Source organism: Colletotrichum graminicola, assembly GCF_000149035.1.
Source record: "Colletotrichum graminicola M1.001 genomic scaffold supercont1.49, whole genome shotgun sequence".
Classification (NCBI taxonomy): Eukaryota; Fungi; Ascomycota; class Sordariomycetes; order Glomerellales; family Glomerellaceae; genus Colletotrichum; species Colletotrichum graminicola.
In genome coordinates, this window is record NW_007361053.1 from 264,399 (window position 1) to 281,270 (window position 16,872).

General features: G+C 56.2%; 7 protein-coding genes across 7 annotated transcripts; 3 read left to right on the plus strand and 4 right to left on the minus strand.

Moving 5' to 3' along the window:
- Positions 1 to 862: 862 nt before the first annotated feature.
- On the minus strand, positions 863 to 2,916 carry GLRG_09520 (major facilitator superfamily transporter; the record flags this gene model as incomplete). The annotated part of the gene is made up of 7 exons (XM_008100205.1): positions 863 to 970; positions 1,029 to 1,240; positions 1,303 to 1,720; positions 1,798 to 2,066; positions 2,117 to 2,226; positions 2,312 to 2,662; positions 2,768 to 2,916. The coding sequence occupies 7 exons, from the start codon at positions 2,914 to 2,916 to the stop codon at positions 863 to 865; spliced, it is 1,617 nt and encodes a 538-aa protein (XP_008098396.1).
- A 1,059-nt stretch (positions 2,917 to 3,975) lies between these two features.
- On the minus strand, positions 3,976 to 4,530 carry GLRG_09521 (alcohol dehydrogenase GroES-like domain-containing protein; the record flags this gene model as incomplete). Its single annotated transcript, XM_008100206.1, has 1 exon — positions 3,976 to 4,530. The coding sequence occupies one exon, from the start codon at positions 4,528 to 4,530 to the stop codon at positions 3,976 to 3,978; it is 555 nt and encodes a 184-aa protein (XP_008098397.1).
- A 1,122-nt stretch (positions 4,531 to 5,652) lies between these two features.
- Positions 5,653 to 7,733, minus strand: GLRG_09522 (uncharacterized protein; the record flags this gene model as incomplete). The annotated part of the gene is made up of 6 exons (XM_008100207.1): positions 5,653 to 6,015; positions 6,097 to 6,175; positions 6,236 to 6,318; positions 6,376 to 7,110; positions 7,167 to 7,371; positions 7,462 to 7,733. The coding sequence occupies 6 exons, from the start codon at positions 7,731 to 7,733 to the stop codon at positions 5,653 to 5,655; spliced, it is 1,737 nt and encodes a 578-aa protein (XP_008098398.1).
- A 1,054-nt stretch (positions 7,734 to 8,787) lies between these two features.
- On the plus strand, positions 8,788 to 9,684 carry GLRG_09523 (uncharacterized protein; the record flags this gene model as incomplete). Its single annotated transcript, XM_008100208.1, has 4 exons — positions 8,788 to 8,860; positions 8,962 to 9,131; positions 9,224 to 9,540; positions 9,636 to 9,684. 4 exons carry the CDS (start codon positions 8,788 to 8,790, stop codon positions 9,682 to 9,684), a joined length of 609 nt encoding a protein of 202 aa, XP_008098399.1.
- Positions 9,685 to 10,685: 1,001 nt separating this feature from the next.
- Positions 10,686 to 12,004, plus strand: GLRG_09524 (biotin synthase; the record flags this gene model as incomplete). The annotated part of the gene is made up of 2 exons (XM_008100209.1): positions 10,686 to 11,021; positions 11,087 to 12,004. 2 exons carry the CDS (start codon positions 10,686 to 10,688, stop codon positions 12,002 to 12,004), a joined length of 1,254 nt encoding a protein of 417 aa, XP_008098400.1.
- A 1,245-nt stretch (positions 12,005 to 13,249) lies between these two features.
- On the plus strand, positions 13,250 to 14,841 carry GLRG_09525 (protein phosphatase 2C; the record flags this gene model as incomplete). Its single annotated transcript, XM_008100210.1, has 2 exons — positions 13,250 to 13,761; positions 13,830 to 14,841. 2 exons carry the CDS (start codon positions 13,250 to 13,252, stop codon positions 14,839 to 14,841), a joined length of 1,524 nt encoding a protein of 507 aa, XP_008098401.1.
- A 675-nt stretch (positions 14,842 to 15,516) lies between these two features.
- GLRG_09526 (uncharacterized protein) lies at positions 15,517 to 16,464 on the minus strand (the record flags this gene model as incomplete). The annotated part of the gene is made up of 1 exon (XM_008100211.1): positions 15,517 to 16,464. One exon carries the CDS (start codon positions 16,462 to 16,464, stop codon positions 15,517 to 15,519), a length of 948 nt encoding a protein of 315 aa, XP_008098402.1.
- Between the last annotated feature and the right edge of the window lie 408 nt (positions 16,465 to 16,872).

Consider the following 16,872-nt stretch of genomic DNA (forward strand, 5'->3'; position numbering starts at 1 on the left):
AAGGTAAGTTTGGCTAATTATGTTGTTTGAAGTAGTCTGGCTGCAAGTTTTATGTGACCGGGGGATATGCAACATCCACTTCTACGCCCAATTTCGGAAACCCTCCATTTCATAAACTTGAAGCCCCGCCAGGCTATGCCGATATAAGTCACTCACGAGGCATACACTAAGGCTGCATGCCAGCGGGTGGGCGAATCACAAGGCGACATGGGAGGCGACACATTGTCAGCACAGCCTCCTGTTTAGGCAACACCAAGGCGGAAGATACATATTAGCTTACATGGAATTCCTCAAGTGGATAATCGTCAAAAATCGTGGTAGGCAGGCCTGGCAAGTAGTTCATTTTATTCAGAACAAACAACGTGGACATAGACTTCTATTTCTCATGTCCCCCATTGACTTTCATACCTGTATTCATCCAGTGACTGCATTAGGCTCTCTCGAACTGAGAAGAGAAGCCACGGTATCAATGCATATATCAAGGCGTTAGTAACTCTCTAATATGCCGGGTTCTTCAGTAAACATGACTTGATTTTCCTCTGAATCTCTATGTGCACAAACCCAACCCAGAGGTCCTAATGTTAGTGCTCTAAAATACACATAGCCAACTCACCGACGGAGCGACGCTCCCCCGAGTTCTTCAAGACAATTACCTGCTGAACAGTCCGAAGAAATCTAGATAGTATGCCGCTGTGTGTGAGTGAAAAACAAAAACAAAAGATACCGAAACTTTTATTAGGGGAACGCCCTTTCGCTTGTGCCTTCGTATATAGAGGCAGCTCCGAGACCCGCCTGTTTTGTCTCGATAGCCGAAGTCGGGCGTCAACGCCTTTCGAATATGTCTTACAAATCGTCGATGTACCTAGCCCTGGACACTGTTGTCTTCAGCCTCTTCGTCCTCAAGCCTCTTGGCATTGGGAGGGGGGTAATGCGCCAGGAGCAGAACGCCAACGGCGACGACGGCGAGGGCCTGTACGACCATCATCAGCACCAGGACTGACCGAGAACATGTGGGTCAGGAAACTCACCGCGTTGACGAAGAATGTCAGGTTGGGCTTGCCCATTTCCGATAACGTGGCAAACACCAAGCCAAATATACCCTGCGTCGTCAGAGTGGCTGCACTCTCGACGAGGGTGATGGCGCTCAAAGCGTCTTGACGCATGTGTGGCGGGCACATCTCTGTGATGACACCCTTGGCGGCCGGGGCTGATCCGGACGCGAATGGTAGCAGAAAGGCAGCTGTGACCAAATCTTAGTATTGCGGAGTGGGTTATTAGCCGACGTGATGCTAGAGAACTCACCAGCATAGACGTGCCACCCCTTGGTCGCCCACGCGGCGAGGGAAGTGACGATTCCATCAACCACCAGACTCCACCGCAGGAAGAACAAGTCAAAGGTGCTGTCCTCGTCCTCCTCTTCGGGCGGCGCCTTGGTCGGCTCTGCGGCGTTCATCAAGCCGGGCACCGGGTCCATGTCCTCGGGATGGGTCGGGATGAGGTTGCGCTCTTCCTGGGTGAGCGTCTTCTGGAGAGCCCCGGAGTGAGACGAGGCGGCGAACCACCTCCGGCCGGCGTCGATGATTTCCGGAAAGATGAACATGAGGAAGATGCCGCGGATCCACGAGTTGCCTGACATGAGGATGCCGTTCTCCGTGGTGCCAAAGTTGAAGCGGGAAGTCGCGTACATCTGGATGAGAATCGGAGCATATCCCGTGGCGAACTGTAGTGCACATCGGGGTCAGCAAGCCCATCTAGAGGGTGTGTGGCAAAAGTCGGTAGTCTCATGTCTGCACTCACCACACCGAAAAAGATGCCGAGAGCCAGGAAGACAAGCCCGTAGTTTCTGACAACCTTGCCTGACTCGAGGCGGTACTTCTGAGGCATGAGAACCTTGATCGGGGCCAGGAACCCGGAGGCCCCAGGGGTGGTCTTGGTCGCTGATTCGTCGTTCTGCTCGGGCGGCGCCGGCCAGAAGATGGCGCCGTAAGTCGTCGCAACAGCGAAGCAGCCGACGGCGGTGACAAAGGGACTGACGATGCCGAACACATCGCCCAGAACACCACCGACTAGAGGGACGATTAGTTGGGCGTCGAAGGAGAGACAGCGCGGTACCTACGGAGGTAGCCAATGGCGGTACCAATCATCACAGCGCCCTGCAGCCGGCCAAAGACGCCCGTATGTTTTCTTCTCTCGACGACCTCCGCCACGGCGGTGTTTAGCACAAGCCTGGTGATCACCGCCGCATTAGCGCCCGCCTACCGGCTTTTGGGGAGGAGGGATGGATAACGGGTGCCGGTTCGCTCCCACTTACATGTATCCCCGCGGTCCTCCGACGATGCCGATCAGCTGCGTGTACTGCATCAAGTCGATGCCCCTCTGGCCGCCGGTGGAGACGGCGATGATCTGGCACGAGACGCGGATGCAGAGCAAGCCCGTCTGGCTGATGAGGGCCCAGCGGGTGCCCCAGCGCTTGATGAGGTCGCCACAGATGAAGAGGTTAAGGATGCCGCAGACGGAGGTGGTCATGCCGAGGATCGACACCTGGCGGGCCGTGTTGGCGTCAATCTCGCGGCGGTGGCACATGTCGGCGGCGGGGCCGTCGAAGGGCGCGCGGCCGTTGTAGAAGGTCTCGCAGGCCATGACGCGGAAGACGTAGATGATGCTGCGGCCGTTGTCAGTTTCGCACCTCTCCCCTCGATTGACAATGTCTCTTTTTCTCTCTCTCTTTGCAGTGGTCCCGGTGCGCTAGGGGTGGTGTATCACGTACGGGACTTGGGTGATGCCCAGAGTTAGGGACACGAGGAACCCGGCGAAGAGGATGCGGTTCGCGGGAGACCACAGGCCGCGGCCGACCCGCTTCACGGCGCCGGCACCGACCTTGAGGAGGGGCGTCCGTTCGTCTGCATCTACGGCCATATTGGGGGGATTGTTTATGGCACGGTTAAGTCTTCAGTCACAAGGGGGCGGCCGAGAGTGGTTCTCTGATTCGCGCGATTACGTGGGCCAGCAGAGCAGCTTGGTTTCTTTTGGAAGCTCAAGTAAACTTTTGACAAAACTGGGAAGGTCGCTGCTGGAGAGAAAGGATCGGGAACCAGACGAAAGAGGGACGGACGGCGCGACTATGGGAAACCGGGGGAGAGGAGGAGGCGGGGAGGGAAACAAGACGGTTAAAGGATGAAAAGTCGGTTCTGTTTCCGCTATCGTTGGCCGGATTGCTGGGATTCCGTGGGGAAAGGTAACTTGATCGTTGGCCGCTGCGGAAGACGGGCAGAATCCCCGCTATTTGGTCAGAAAAGATGATGGACCTTCCGTCTTTGGGTCTCCGCAAGAAAAAAAGGGATCAGGTGGAGCGCCACCGTTGACCGATATCTGCAGATGGTGAGTGGTTAACACACCGATGGGGGGAGAGTGTGTGGGTGGCTGAGGAAGTAGGTGTGTCTGGAAGCTGGTAGATGGAAATGAGTGGATGAGAGTCTTCGTAAGTGAGTAAATGAGCAGCCAACAGAGAGACAGAGAGAGAGATACCAGAGATAGACGCAAAATGACAGAAATCCTGCGGGATTCTGTTGGTGTGGGGGGGGGGACAGACACACCAGCCGATCGAGGAGCCGAGCGCGGCCTTTGTGTTGCCGACCCGGAGTATGCGGTGTGGAGGCCAAGCGGGGATGCCAACATGTGATAGGCCCGAGATAACGTCGCCGGCTGCCAGACCGGCGCTAGACCGGAGCTTGACCGGGAATAAGTGCTTATCGTCGGCCTGCGTCCGCCGACGGGCGCCCGGTAACATGGCATAGCCATCCCCACCGCGGAAGGGCCCGATCCCGGACTCGCCTATACTATGTACACAACGTGCTGGTCTTGCTGTACGTGATGGTGCATGTTTTGGTCTGTTGCCAGTCGTTCAATGAAGTATTCAACGATATAGCCGGATACCTCTTTCAACACAGCACCAACACAACGGTCCAGAATGGATACTCATCCAGGTCCTTGCAGACAAATAAGCGCCTTCGGAAAACCACACGGGGATAAAACAGAAGAGAGATAGGCAACGTCCTCAAAAGACTCTTCCGCCTGTCTCACATATTGGCTATTGGGCAAGCCAATGTTGTACAGCCCATCGGCAGCCGTCGGGGCGACCGTGGTTAGGCTGGCGGCGTGCGTTGGGGGGAGGTTCTCCGGCACCTTGTACATGAAGTTTTCTGGGCAGCTGAGGTACTCTTGGTGGGCGCCGTACCTCGAGGGCTTGCCGACGCCTGTGGGCGTGAAGACGGCAACGAGATCACCGACCCTGAAGCCGGAGGTCGGCGCAGATTGCGCCACGCGGCCGCAAAAGTCGTAGCCGAGGATGGTGGGACGCACTCCCAAGATCGGACCGTGTTTGACGTCGGCGGAGTTGACTCCTGAGTAGAGCACTTTCACCACAACTTCGCCGTCCACGAGCTCGGGCACTGGGACATTGCGGATGGCTTTCAGATTGCAGTCTTTGTCAACGTAAAGCGCGTGCGCAGACGATGGGGGTGTTTCTGACATCGTGAGCTGTAGAAAAGTGTGTTTGACGGAGCCCGACCGGAACGTGTCTTGTGCCGACTTGAATGGGTGTTTGGCTGCTGGGCCGGACTGAGCTGGTGATCAGCCCAGAACTCGCTCCGCTTGCCAGCTTCAGCCCTCGTCCCTGCGAAACGGTTGTAGTCGCGGTGTCTTCCTTTGTTATACAGGCCCTTATGATTGGGTTAGAGAGTGAGGCGCGCCCAGAAAGCAGACTGAGGACGTCAGCGGCCGTCCTCGGACGAAATGATGCGGCCTCTGAAGATTGGTCATCGGCCATCGGGCTTTTCCAGAGGCCCGAAGGTCGAAGATGGCTCGAACATCCAGGCAGTTAGTTTCCTGACGAACGCAACTTCCAGTCATGCACCGATCTAAGTCTATGGTTCAGATCGGCCGTTGTCGGGTCCAATTTCGGATTTCTGCAACTTTAACTACAAAGGGTCAGGGTTACTCTTGATGTTCGGTAAAGGGCTGTAAGTGTCACCTAGTCTATTTGGACTCCGAGTGAACCTTGATTAACGCAAAAACGGGACCCTCAGCTACCAGCGACATGGATTTAAATGCCCCAGACGTCGTCCTAACCCACTGCAGTCAAGATCTTACTCGTATGTTGTTGCAAGCTGTCAGTGAAAGGTTCATCGACCATCGCCCTCTCCCTTGCGACATCTTGCGACATCCTGCTTGACCAAGACCGGCTGGTGCCCAAAGGCTAAGTAATACCTAATTGTCTAGACTACTGCATCAGTGAGGAGACACGGATGGGACTGAGAGATCCCACATCAACTGAAATGGTTCGCTATACTAGGTGAGATTATGGAACACGCCATCGACCTGTATGGCCAAACTGAAAACACACACTGGTAGAAATTCCTTGGCCACAGTCTAAAAGGTGTTGCAAACGGGCGAAAGGTACTACTGAGGCTTGTTGTAATTGGCGTCAACAAACCGTTAGGTGGAGAGTACGAGAGATATCTTTCTATGCATGGTAATCAGATAGTTTGATTACGCCTCCTGGAAAACAATAGCATTGAAGAATTTTCTGTCCAATCTCCTTCAGATAAAAAATTCCGTACCAACACCCTCTTCTAAGCAGAACATACTCTCCGCCTAGCTCTTCACTACCTCTACGGCTAGGTCAGTGGGCCAGATTGGTTCATCGACACCGTTGCCCCTCGTGCCCACATTGTAACCCATCTCGACGGCATTATTGTCGAACTGCAAAACAGGCTTCACGACCCAAAACGTGCCTCCCACTGCCTTTGACGTACGAATCTCGAAGAAGTGCGGTTGGAACAGGGTCTTGGAGTCGTGCTCGTGGAGGAGCTTCGACATGATGGGGACGGTGTGGGCCATGGTGTGGAAATGGCGAAAGACGGGAGACCCGTGGCGTTCCCAGACTTCCTTCCACACCGGTTCGGGGTACGTCCCGCATGAGCGTACGAGCCATTGGGAATAGTAGTTGAGCGAGATCTGCGCCGTTAGCGAAAAGCGTCCGGGAAGATGGATACAATCGGGCTTAGAATGTCAAGGTTCAACAAACGGCAAACTTACGTCAACGCCGTAGCTGCCACCGTGTTCGGCCCGTCTCATCAAAGCGTCGAGAACAGCTGTGCTGCCACATACCCCGGCGCTTTGTCCCCCGATTAGCTTTTGTTCAACTTTCCGGATGAACTAGTCTCAAGGGGCCTACCAGTAGTCGGAGTTTGGAAAGACAGGAGTGACCGCCTCGTCGAGTCCCATTGCCTTTCCGTAAGCCAGTGAAACACCGCAACACTAAACACACCATGTGTTAGTAAAATCACCACAGTTATACAGTACTTTTGAGCTCACAGCATCACTGATCTGCTGCCATCCGCCTCGCTTCTGCCAAGGTCCATGCCAGCCGTAGCAATTTTCTCGGAGGTGAATGATGCCGCGCTGGCGGTCCTTGACCAGGTCGAAGACGTCCTGTCGACTGAAGCCATGCTTTTCCATGACACCAGGTCTGTATCCGTCCACTACAACATCGGCATCCCGAATCAGGGCCTTTAGTTTCTCCTTATCCCCGTCCTTAGTCAGGTCCAGGTGGCAGTTCCATTTGCCCCAGTTGAGGTCTGGGTGCAAAGAAGACATGTCGGTGATATTGGCCGATGTGACGCGCATGACGCTCGCACCCATCTCCGCGAGGTCGCGGGAGACGACGGGGGCGGCGATGATACGGGTGAGGTCGACGATCTTGAGACCGGCGAGGGGTCGTTTCGTGGAAGACGGGAGGCTGTCGTTCTCGGGCCACCAGGCGGCAGGCTGCGCCGACTGTTCGTCTCTTTTGATCTCGAAGAGCCCCACCTTGCTGTTCGCCTGGCCGTGCTCGCTGGCAAAGTACTCGTCCGACGACCAGGCAACTGTACCGGCTTGCTTGGCCTTTTCGTTCAAGAGCTCGTCGAGGTCTTTCGAGTCCATTTGGGAAACGACATTCTGGATCCGTTCGAACACAGTCTCGTAGTTGTCGTCTTCCGGGCCTTCCTCGGGGAGGCCCAATGCCTTCAGGGTGGGATCGGGATTTATGCCTCCTGTTACGTCGTAACACTGTTAGCAATTCCCGGAATATCAAGCAGCCTTAGTGTCCAAGACTCGCCGTGGACCTCGTAGCATCTGCCGTCTTTCGTCTTGTACATGTTGGTGACAAGGGCTCGGTGGAGGCTCGCAGCGGTTCTATGCTTGTCTGTTTCAGGGAACATCTTCATTGCCTCTGGCACGAAGTTCATGAGCGCCATGGGCGTGAATTTTCCATCTTTACCGATGAGTTGGGCTAGCAAAGGTGAAAAGAAGAACAAGCTCGCGTGGTCGCTTTCTACGTCAGCATCTTCTTACTTGATTGATGTGAAAGGGTTTCAACGATGGGGTAATGGGTCCACGCCCCTGCGCAGGCGTCCTTACGTGTTGATAGTGACATCGAGCGGCTCGGCCTTGTATTTATTCTGCAGAAGACGATTGAGCATTGTCGCCTCGAGGCCCTTCAGGGCCGATATGCTCTCTGCGAATTTCCAGTTGATTGGGACACTTGGCTTGGGCGAGCCCTCGAATTTGACATGTTGACTGAGAGCTTTGAGGTCACTTGGCAAATCTTTCATCAACGGATTGCTCAGGATCCCGTGTTGTAAAACGGCTTCTGCCTCTTGCGGGACCGAGTATTCGCCATGAGAGCCCATGGTATCTCCAGTTGCTCTTGTTGAATGTTGGGGAAAGGACTAGTAAGACTGCACAACAATTCGATGACGGTACGGAGTTGAACCTAAGACGGAGCGATCAGGAAACTAAAATACATGGTCCAAAGAAACGCGCGCACAAGACAGTTATATAAGACTACGGCGGAAACGACTACACTCGGGTAGGTATTTGAAGCGGTTTCCAGAACCGTTGGACAGCTGCCTTCTAGACTCTTCGCTCATCCCGCATGTCTGACTGTACGCTATGATGCCGACTTGAACGAGATCCGGCAGCCAAGGCTCACGGACCCTTTTGCTGCCTCTCATCTTCGGCCGTCTTATCATGTAGCTGATTATCGGTCCTCATCGCTCTGGGATGACGCAATAGACCAATGGCTGGCTTTTTATGGTGACCAACAGATCCGAGCGCATTTAATCAAGTGACTCTCAGCGCAAAGCATTCAAGTCTCGTAGTTGAGACGAGCTGTTTACAATTGTAGCTCGGGTGCGTTCAGAGCACCCTCCGGTCCCATAAGCAAGAGTCTGCTTACCTTGACATCGAGTACACATGCAGTATGAGCATGCTTGTCCAGATCACTCCACAATCTAACCTGGTTCTTGCGGCTTCTGTGATCCGTTTCTTGTTGGTTTGATTTTATCAACATGATATGACCAGTGTCTCGCGGAGGACGCTCATTGGCACTCATTGGCCCAAGGGACCATAGCCCTCTTTCAAGATGCATCGTTCCGGACTGTGCCGTAGGCTAGCTATTGATCGTATCTACTAAGCTAACTAGATGAACCTACTTCTTCCAGGAAATTCCATAAAGACCACGATGCCTTTGAGACTCGAAAGCGATAGCTATGTTCCTACTACCTCCGTTTCCACATATTAAAGTACTGTCACCCCTAATTTTAGACCATGCCTTAGTAACGCGTCCCGGCCCTTGTCGATACGGTCCTCGACGCAATCTGCAACGCGCCGTGCGTGCGCTTCCGACGCGTAGTTCCAGAAGGATGCGCTAGCGTGTACGTCAAACTCGAAGCCCTCAACCCCATGGGGTCTTATAAAGACCGTCTGGCTAAAGGGATCGTCGAAGAAGCCGAATACCGGGGCGACATCCAACCGGGTTCGAGGTTACCGGCGGCAGCACTGAGTCGTCCCTCGCTTTGGTATGCAGCCTCAAGGGTTACCGGTTCATTGCAGTCTGCTCTGACGCGTTTGCGACAGAAAAGCTGCGGACCATGGCTGCGATTGGCGCCGAGGTCGAGAACGTCCACAGCCACAACGGCAAGATCACGCCGCACCTCTCTGCTACCATTGTGAAACGGGCCAAAACAATCGTGGAGGAAAACAAGGCTTATTACGCCGCGGACCAGTTCAACAACAAGGACTGCATCGTGGGCTATGGGAAACTCGGCGACTGCCTCAGGGGATCGACGCGCTTTGTGGTGCCGCCGGAGGAGCTTAAATGGCTATGGGCACTTCGAAGGTGCTCAAAGCTGCGCGTCCTGGTACTCGAGTCGTGGTTGTCGAGCCGTCGTCGGCACCGCCCTTGAGCCAAGGGACAAAGGGCGTTTATGGCATCGAAGGAATTGGACCCGGGCTCATACCGCCTCTGCTCGACAGCACACTATACGATGTGATCCGCGCATACCCCGAAGAGGAGGCGTACGAGATGTGTCGCAGAGTCGCGAAAGAGAAGGGCATCTTGACTGGCACTTCGACGGGACTCAACGACCTTGGTCCCGGAAGAGTGGTTCTTACGGTCGCGTGCGATACGGGCTTGAAATATGTGAGCGGGAACTTGTACGAGTAGGACTGGATAAGAGTTATTACAGTATCATCCTAGATTGAACTATAATCTCCACGCGATAGGGGACTAACCTTCCTGGAACATACAGTCAATTACTGGAGGTATATTTCATCTTTAAAGATTTCTCTCAAATATAAAAAAAGTAAAAAAAGTAAAAAAAAGCTGGTAAAACCTTATCGACAAGATTCTTTTTGTACGTAAATGTCACCTCTAAGATCGATCGATTTCTCGTCATGTTGTTAGTGGTTCTTCAGTGTTGTTGGTAAACAGGCCTCGCGGGGTTCCCTATAGCTCATGTCAATTCGAACCCAACCTCGACGTCCGTAAACGCTCCTATTATTATTCCTGGTCTCCGAGTTGTGAGAAGAACCATCTCCAAAGCTACTGTATTAGCCGGTGGTGTGAGAGTTTTCGAGATTGTGATAGTCTCCGCTTTTGCTGAAGCTTGACCCTTGAGCGTCAACTGAATCGTTCAGTCAGGCTCGCAGCTCGCCCAACACTCGGCGGGGTTTTGTTGGGGGGTTCCGTGAGCTGAGAATGAAAGCCAAGGATTTCCAAGCGAGAAGAGCTTAAGCTCCATATTGTCGCATCTGCACCTACCAACCATCATAGTTTACATGGTAGATGTGGGTTGGCGGCCCTATTGTAATGTTGCTTTTCAAGCTGACCTCCTCCCGCCTCTCCCTCCTCTCCCTGCCCTCTCAACCGCTCCACCGATGGTTTCCACCAATCCCTGAAATCCTGGGGTCACGTCAGCTTAACCGAAGCTGCAGGAGGTCTCCTAGCCCAAACTAAGATGCCTCTCTAGCCGACGGTACCGTTGGAACAGTGCGGCGCGCTTGTCTCAGTCGAAGTACTGCTTCAACCGGACCGAATTAGGTACATGAAGCATGTAGGGGAACCCGATCGAACGAATCCCGTGGGGATGAGGCGGAAGCCCTAAGCTTCAAAACCCTTGACCCCTCACTTTCGATAGCTCGAAGCTGACGGCTGGAGTTATACCATTGAGTGTCGTCCGTCGAAAGATAGACGAACAACAGCGGATTTTTCGAGACGATTTGAGCGTCGATGTTCTGTTGAAGAAGTCAATTTCACTCCATCATCAAGGTCCTAGTGATAGCCGGGGCTGCGAGCAAGTATGAAGGCCAACGCCGTAGTCATCGCCAGAGCCGCCGCTCTCCGCGGCCTTCGTCGAGTAGAGGTCGAACGATCCCCGCTTTGCTCAAAGACCCCTCGCAGGCAGCTCCCGGTGGTGCCGCGAGCATGCATGTCTTCGGTCGCGGAAGCCGTCGGCGTCGCGCCTGCACCTCCGCCGCCGGCGCAGGGCTCCGAACTGGCCGCGGCGCAGCGAGCCATCGAAGCCAAGAAGATACTGCAGAAGGCTGCCAGCGCGACCACCGTTCGACACGACTGGACGAAGGATGAGATCTCCGCCATTTACTACCAGCCCCTGATGGAGCTGGCCTTCCAAGCTGTGAGTTCTCTCTCTGCCGCCAAGCGGATAATCTCGAGCACGGCTGACCCGAGCCCGCCGACCAGGGTTCCGTCCATCGCCGATTCCACAACCCCGCCGAGGTCCAGCTCTGCACCCTCATGAACATCAAGACGGGCGGCTGCACCGAGGACTGCTCCTACTGCGCCCAGTCGACCCGGTACCAGGACGGCACGGGCCTGAAGGCCAAGAAGGTCGAGAGCGTCGAGTCCGTCCTCGCGGCGGCGCGCAAGGCCAAGGAGAACGGCAGCACGCGGTTCTGCATGGGCGCCGCGTGGAGGGACATGCGCGGCCGCAAGAACAGCCTCAAGAACATAAAGGAGATGGTCAGCGGCGTGCGCGGGATGGGCATGGAGGTCTGCGTCACGCTCGGCATGATCGACGAGCAGCAGGCGCGGGAGCTCAAGGAGGCCGGCCTGACGGCCTACAACCACAATGTCGACACCAGCCGAGAGTTCTACCCGTCCGTCATCTCGACCCGCAGCTACGACGAGCGCCTCAAGACGCTGGGCCACGTCCGCGACGCCGGCATCAACGTCTGCTCGGGCGGCATCCTCGGGCTGGGCGAGTCGTCCGAGGACCGCGTCGGCCTGTTGCACACCGTCTCGACGCTGCCGTCGCACCCGGAAAGCTTCCCCGTCAACGCCCTCGTGCCGATCAAGGGCACCCCTCTGGGCGACCGGACACCGATCCAGTTCTCTAGCATGCTCCGGACCATCGCGGCTGCCCGCATCATCATGCCTGCCACCATCATCCGCATCGCGGCCGGGCGCAAGACCATGTCGGAGGAGCAGCAGGCCATGTGCTTCATGGCTGGCGCCAACGCCATCTTCACGGGGGAGAAGATGCTGACGACGGACTGCAACAGCTGGGATGAGGATAACGCCATGTTTGGGCGCTGGGGCTTGAAGCCGATGAAGAGCTTCAACAAGTCGGCGATCCCGGTTGACGAGGCTGGTCTATGAAATGGAGAGTTGGCAACGTAAATGGGATTTGAGCGAAACGCGCATGAATTATATTCATTTTGTTCTCGGCGAGGTTCGGGCTCTCGAGGCTGTGCTACTGGCATCGTGAGTTGAGTTCCGTGGTCAGTCGTGAAAGATAGCTACACACAGGTTGACTAGGCCGGTCGTACTACTCGTAGAGCATGGCCTGGATAGGTATCAAGGACCTTGGTACCAACCTGCTTCTACCGACTCCCGTTTGTCAATAAAGTTCTTCTTCCATAAACGGAGAAGTGTTCCCCACCAAGTACCGAGCTCTGTTGCTACCTGGGTATCCGTCGTCTTGTCCACGTGTTGATGCAATCCCTTGGGTACCTTCACCCAGCCAGGTGCAAACACGGAGGGATGAACTTTCAAATCGCCTCTCGAGTGCTTGAGAGGAATACTGTGAATCGATCGAATCCAAAACACGGCGTTGACGCGACTTTTGAGCTCTTCTATTCTTTGAAGGGCATGCGATCATGGTGAGATGAAGCTCGACAGTGAGTGAGGGGGGTTTCATTCCGTGCGAGGGGCACATGCACCGCAAACTTGAAGACACGACATTGACCGCATAACCACAGTGAGCTGTATGAAAATACAACAGCCACTATAGAAAAACGACGCGAGAATCATGAGTTTAAATGTCGCACTCACAATGTTTCATGACAATGTTGGACCAACGCGTGAACGACCTGTTTTGGCATCTGATCGCGTGACACATGCACATGCACCAGCGCTTGGCCAATCGACGAAGCCCTCACTGTAAGATGAATAGACCCTCTTGCTCTCTCCCACCAACCCTGTCGTCATCGAGGCTGATTCTATCTAGCTCTAGGCTTACTTATCTCACCGGTCAGATTATGTCAAGGCTATTTGAAAATGCCGACAGGCGCCGTGAGATCCGCAGTCCGTGCTCCGCTAGGTTTCTAGAGTGAGAGTGAGAGTGAGAGTGAGAGTCAGAGTGAGATAGCAAGGGGGATGATGGATACGCGAGCGTCTGCCACGGCAACGAATCCTTCTCGCGTCAGCTTCATCTTCTTACGCTCTCTTCTTGAACCCTCTTGCAAGCCTCTTTCCCCCCTCATTCATCCGTGTTTTCATCTTGTTCTGTCTGTCTGCCATTCAACCCAAACCCAGCATCGACTGACATATCCCCCGAGGTAAAGGACACGTGCCGCCTGGTCGTCGAAAACACTACTGCGTAAGAAACGGACAGCCATTAACATGATGCTGCTGCAGCGTGCATGTCGCCCCAACGCCGGGGCCGCCCTCCGCATCCCCGCGCGAACCGCCGGCCGCCCCTCGACCCCACGCTGGTCGCGTCCCTACACGAGCGGCGGCGGCGGCGGCGGCGTAGACGGCTCCTCTCTCCGCGCACCCCAGCTCATTGGCGTGTTCCTCCTCTCCGGCGCCGGCGGATGGGCCATCTCATCCCTGCTCCGCGACGGGAAGAAGGGCAAATCCAGCGCCGTCATTCCCAGTCTCGGCCCCGGGCCCGTCGACCTCGAGGCGCTGGCCAAGTCGCCGGTTGACGAGGGCAGCTTCGCCAAGGCCGATGCGAAGCTTCGCGAGGACGTATTTGTGGGTTCGTTCAGTGCCGGACCCGGCAAAGATGCCCACGTCCACGCAGCGAGGGTGGCCAGCAACCATCCGGTCGAGGACTACATGGCGTGTTCTCTCGCCCCGGGGGTGGGGAGCTCCCAGGCCCTCTTCAACGGCGTCTACGACGGCCACGCGTGAGTCTCTCCCTTCCACCTCGAATCCGCTTCGCAGACGGGACAAGACAACTAAAATCTCCAACCAGTGGGTGGGCAACCTCGCTGCTGCTCAAGAGCGCCCTCATCCCCGCCGTGTCGTCCTCCATCGCCCAGCTGCAGCCCGGAGCCGACGACGTCGCGGTCGAGGCCGCCGTCGCAAAGGCCTTCACCGACCTCGACGACCTCATCATGGCCAACGCCGCCAAGGCCGTCGACGGCCTCAAAGCAGGCGTCGTCGAGCCCGCCGACTCGAGGGTGATGGCCGCCATCGCCCCCGCCATCGCCGGCTCCTGCGCCCTGCTCTCCATCTTCGACCCGGCCACCTCGACCATCCGCGTCGCCTGCACCGGCGACTCGCGCGCCGTCCTGGGCTCCGCCGCGCCCGGCTCTTCGTCCCACTCCGCTCTCGAGCTCTCCAAGGACCAGACCGGCCGCAACCAGGACGAGTTCGACCGCATCACCAAGGAGCACCCGGGCGAGGACGGCATCCTCGACAAGAAGAGCGGCCGCCTGCTCGGCATCGCCGTGACCCGCGCCTTTGGCGACCACCGATGGAAGTGGTCCGAGGACCTCATCAAGCACACCCACCTGAACTTCTTCGGCACCGCCCCGCGTCCCAAGTACGCGACCCCGCCGTACATGACGGCCGCGCCCGTCGTGACCACGACCAAGATCCAAGGCCCGGACTTTGTCATCCTTGCGTCGGACGGCCTGTGGGACCACATCTCGTCCGAGCACGCCGTCGAGTGCGTCTCGCAGTGGCTCTCGGCCAAGAAGGCCGGAGAGAAGACGCCCGCCGACAAGCTGGCGCGCACGCCCGCCACCCCCAGCGCCTTCGAAACGTCCGACGGCTGGCCCAACTGGTCCGCCACGCCCGAGCACTTCGTGGTGGAGGACCTCGACAACGCCGCCGTGCATTTGATCAAGAACGCCCTCGGCGGCAAGCGCAGGACCCTCTTCATCGGCGCCGCGCTCGCGTATGCCCCCTTGTCCAGGAACGTCAGGGACGACGTGACGGTCCAGGTCATCTTTTTCCAGGACCCGAGCAAGGCGAACTGATCCGGGGGTCCTTCAATTTTTGGGATTTGCGTCAGTAGGAAAGGCGGCGTTGTGGTTTCTTCTGGATCAAGGGGGGCCTTCTCTAGACATTGTGATGCTGGTCTAAGGATTCGTATTTGAAGCTTCATCGGCCTGACTGGCTTGTTTGGCCGATAAGATATACTGGGCGGGGTTTCTTGCCGCGCTCTCGTCATATTCAGCAAACCAATCACGACCACGGTGAGACGGCCAAGCCGGGTGCTCCAGGGTTGTCTCTATACACCTTGGGGATCCTGTACTAAAGTTCATGAGTTATCCGGTTACAATAGGGTTTTGTCTTTTTATGACTTTCGAATCAGCATTTAAATAACAGATGGGAAATCCCGAATGAACTCCTCGCGGCATCTTCCTGGTTATCGTGATACCCTGAGGAATCCGGTCGTGGTGATGCCGCCATCGATCGCGAACAAAAAACCTCTCAGAAAAGCAGCTCGGCCAGATGGTTATGAAGCAAACCAGCTCCGCCATCTCGTGGTGGAGCGGGTGGCCTACACCCTACTGATGGTTGACTAGCAATAGTAGACCGTGCAACACCTTTGTAGCAGCCGTCCTGCACGGGCATGGGTGTTTCGATCTCGTCAGGGGCGACCGCTCTAACGCGTATGCCTGCCTATATCTTCCATCGGGGGAGAGCCTCTAGAGAAGAACATACTCGCCATCCATATCCGCCGGGACCTCCTTGTAAGAAACGTGGCACATGCCCGCGCCATCCTCCCCTGCCTTGCCCAGACACCCCTCAACCTCATAGACCACGTACTCGTCGCCAGGGTCTCCCGCGTCCAACGTGTAAACGACGTCGAAAGCCAGGCTCTCGGCCTCCTTATTGGCTTCCTGTTCCTGATCATCTGACTCCTCGAGCCCCTCCGTGCCTGGAAGCATCTCGTTGCCCACGGCGTCCGGCCCCAAGGATCTCTCTTCTTCGGCCTCGGCGGCCGGAGGAGCGGGAGCGGGCGTGATGGCCATCTTGTCGAGCTCGTCCTTCATGGCCTGTACGTCCTCAGGTGTCGAGATCTCCCAGTGAACGAGCTTTTCAAGTAGCCCGCGGAACGCCTCTTCGATTTGGCAGTCATAGAGAGCCTGGTCTGGAACCTGCTGCCGCTCAGATCCTGAGCGCCGTCGGTCGGCGGGCCTCGCCGAGCTCGTTCCTAACGCAGAACGCTGCTCTTCTCTTTCCACGGTTCTAACGCTCAATCTGTCTCCGGGCCTGCGGTCCCTGTCTTCGGTTCTGGAGGCACAAGCGCCAGAGGATCCCTCTTCCAAAGGCAGGTCTGGAGCCTGCTGCTGCCGCTCAGGCTCCGCCCTCGTCCTTTTGTCGTTTGGGGTCCTCGACTCGCCCTGCTCGAGCCGCGTCCTCTTCTGCTTCGTCACGCCGAGACCGGCTGCGACCGACCGAGGGATCTGGGCCAGGTGTGAGTGCAGCCCCGGCCCCTTGTCGCATCGCAAGGGGTTTTGACACAGTCGCCGGATCGTAATGGTCCTCTGGAACGGGAGATCGGGGCGCTGGGATGGACCTGCGGTTGACTCGAGGGGTTGATGTTGGCGCCGAGGGGTGGCTGGCTGGGAGCTTCTCAACTGGCTCTTCATTTTGCTTTCTTTTCAGCACTCTTTCCCCCTCTTCTTTTACGGCTTGCTTAGGGAGTGTCTGGGGAGAAAGGAGTTCATGCGGTGAAGGCTCCGCCACGGGTCTTTATACATGGACCTCAATGTCACACACATCCGTCGACGGTACGGCAGAGTCAAAGCTTGGAAAGATGACGGTATTATTGGTGTGTTTGGCCCTGGCTGCCTCGATCCAAGACGCTGGAAATCTTCCATAAAGGTAGACGACTTCGGTCCCGTGACCATCTATATGTGGGCCGTAACCACCTTGTCGAGGCAAACCAAAAGTCGGAAAAGTATACCTGTCAGTTGAGAACCAGGAAGGCGAGAGACACCTCACCCTTTGACCATATTCCGGAGGATAAAGACGTAGCTTTGCTAAAACATTACTGA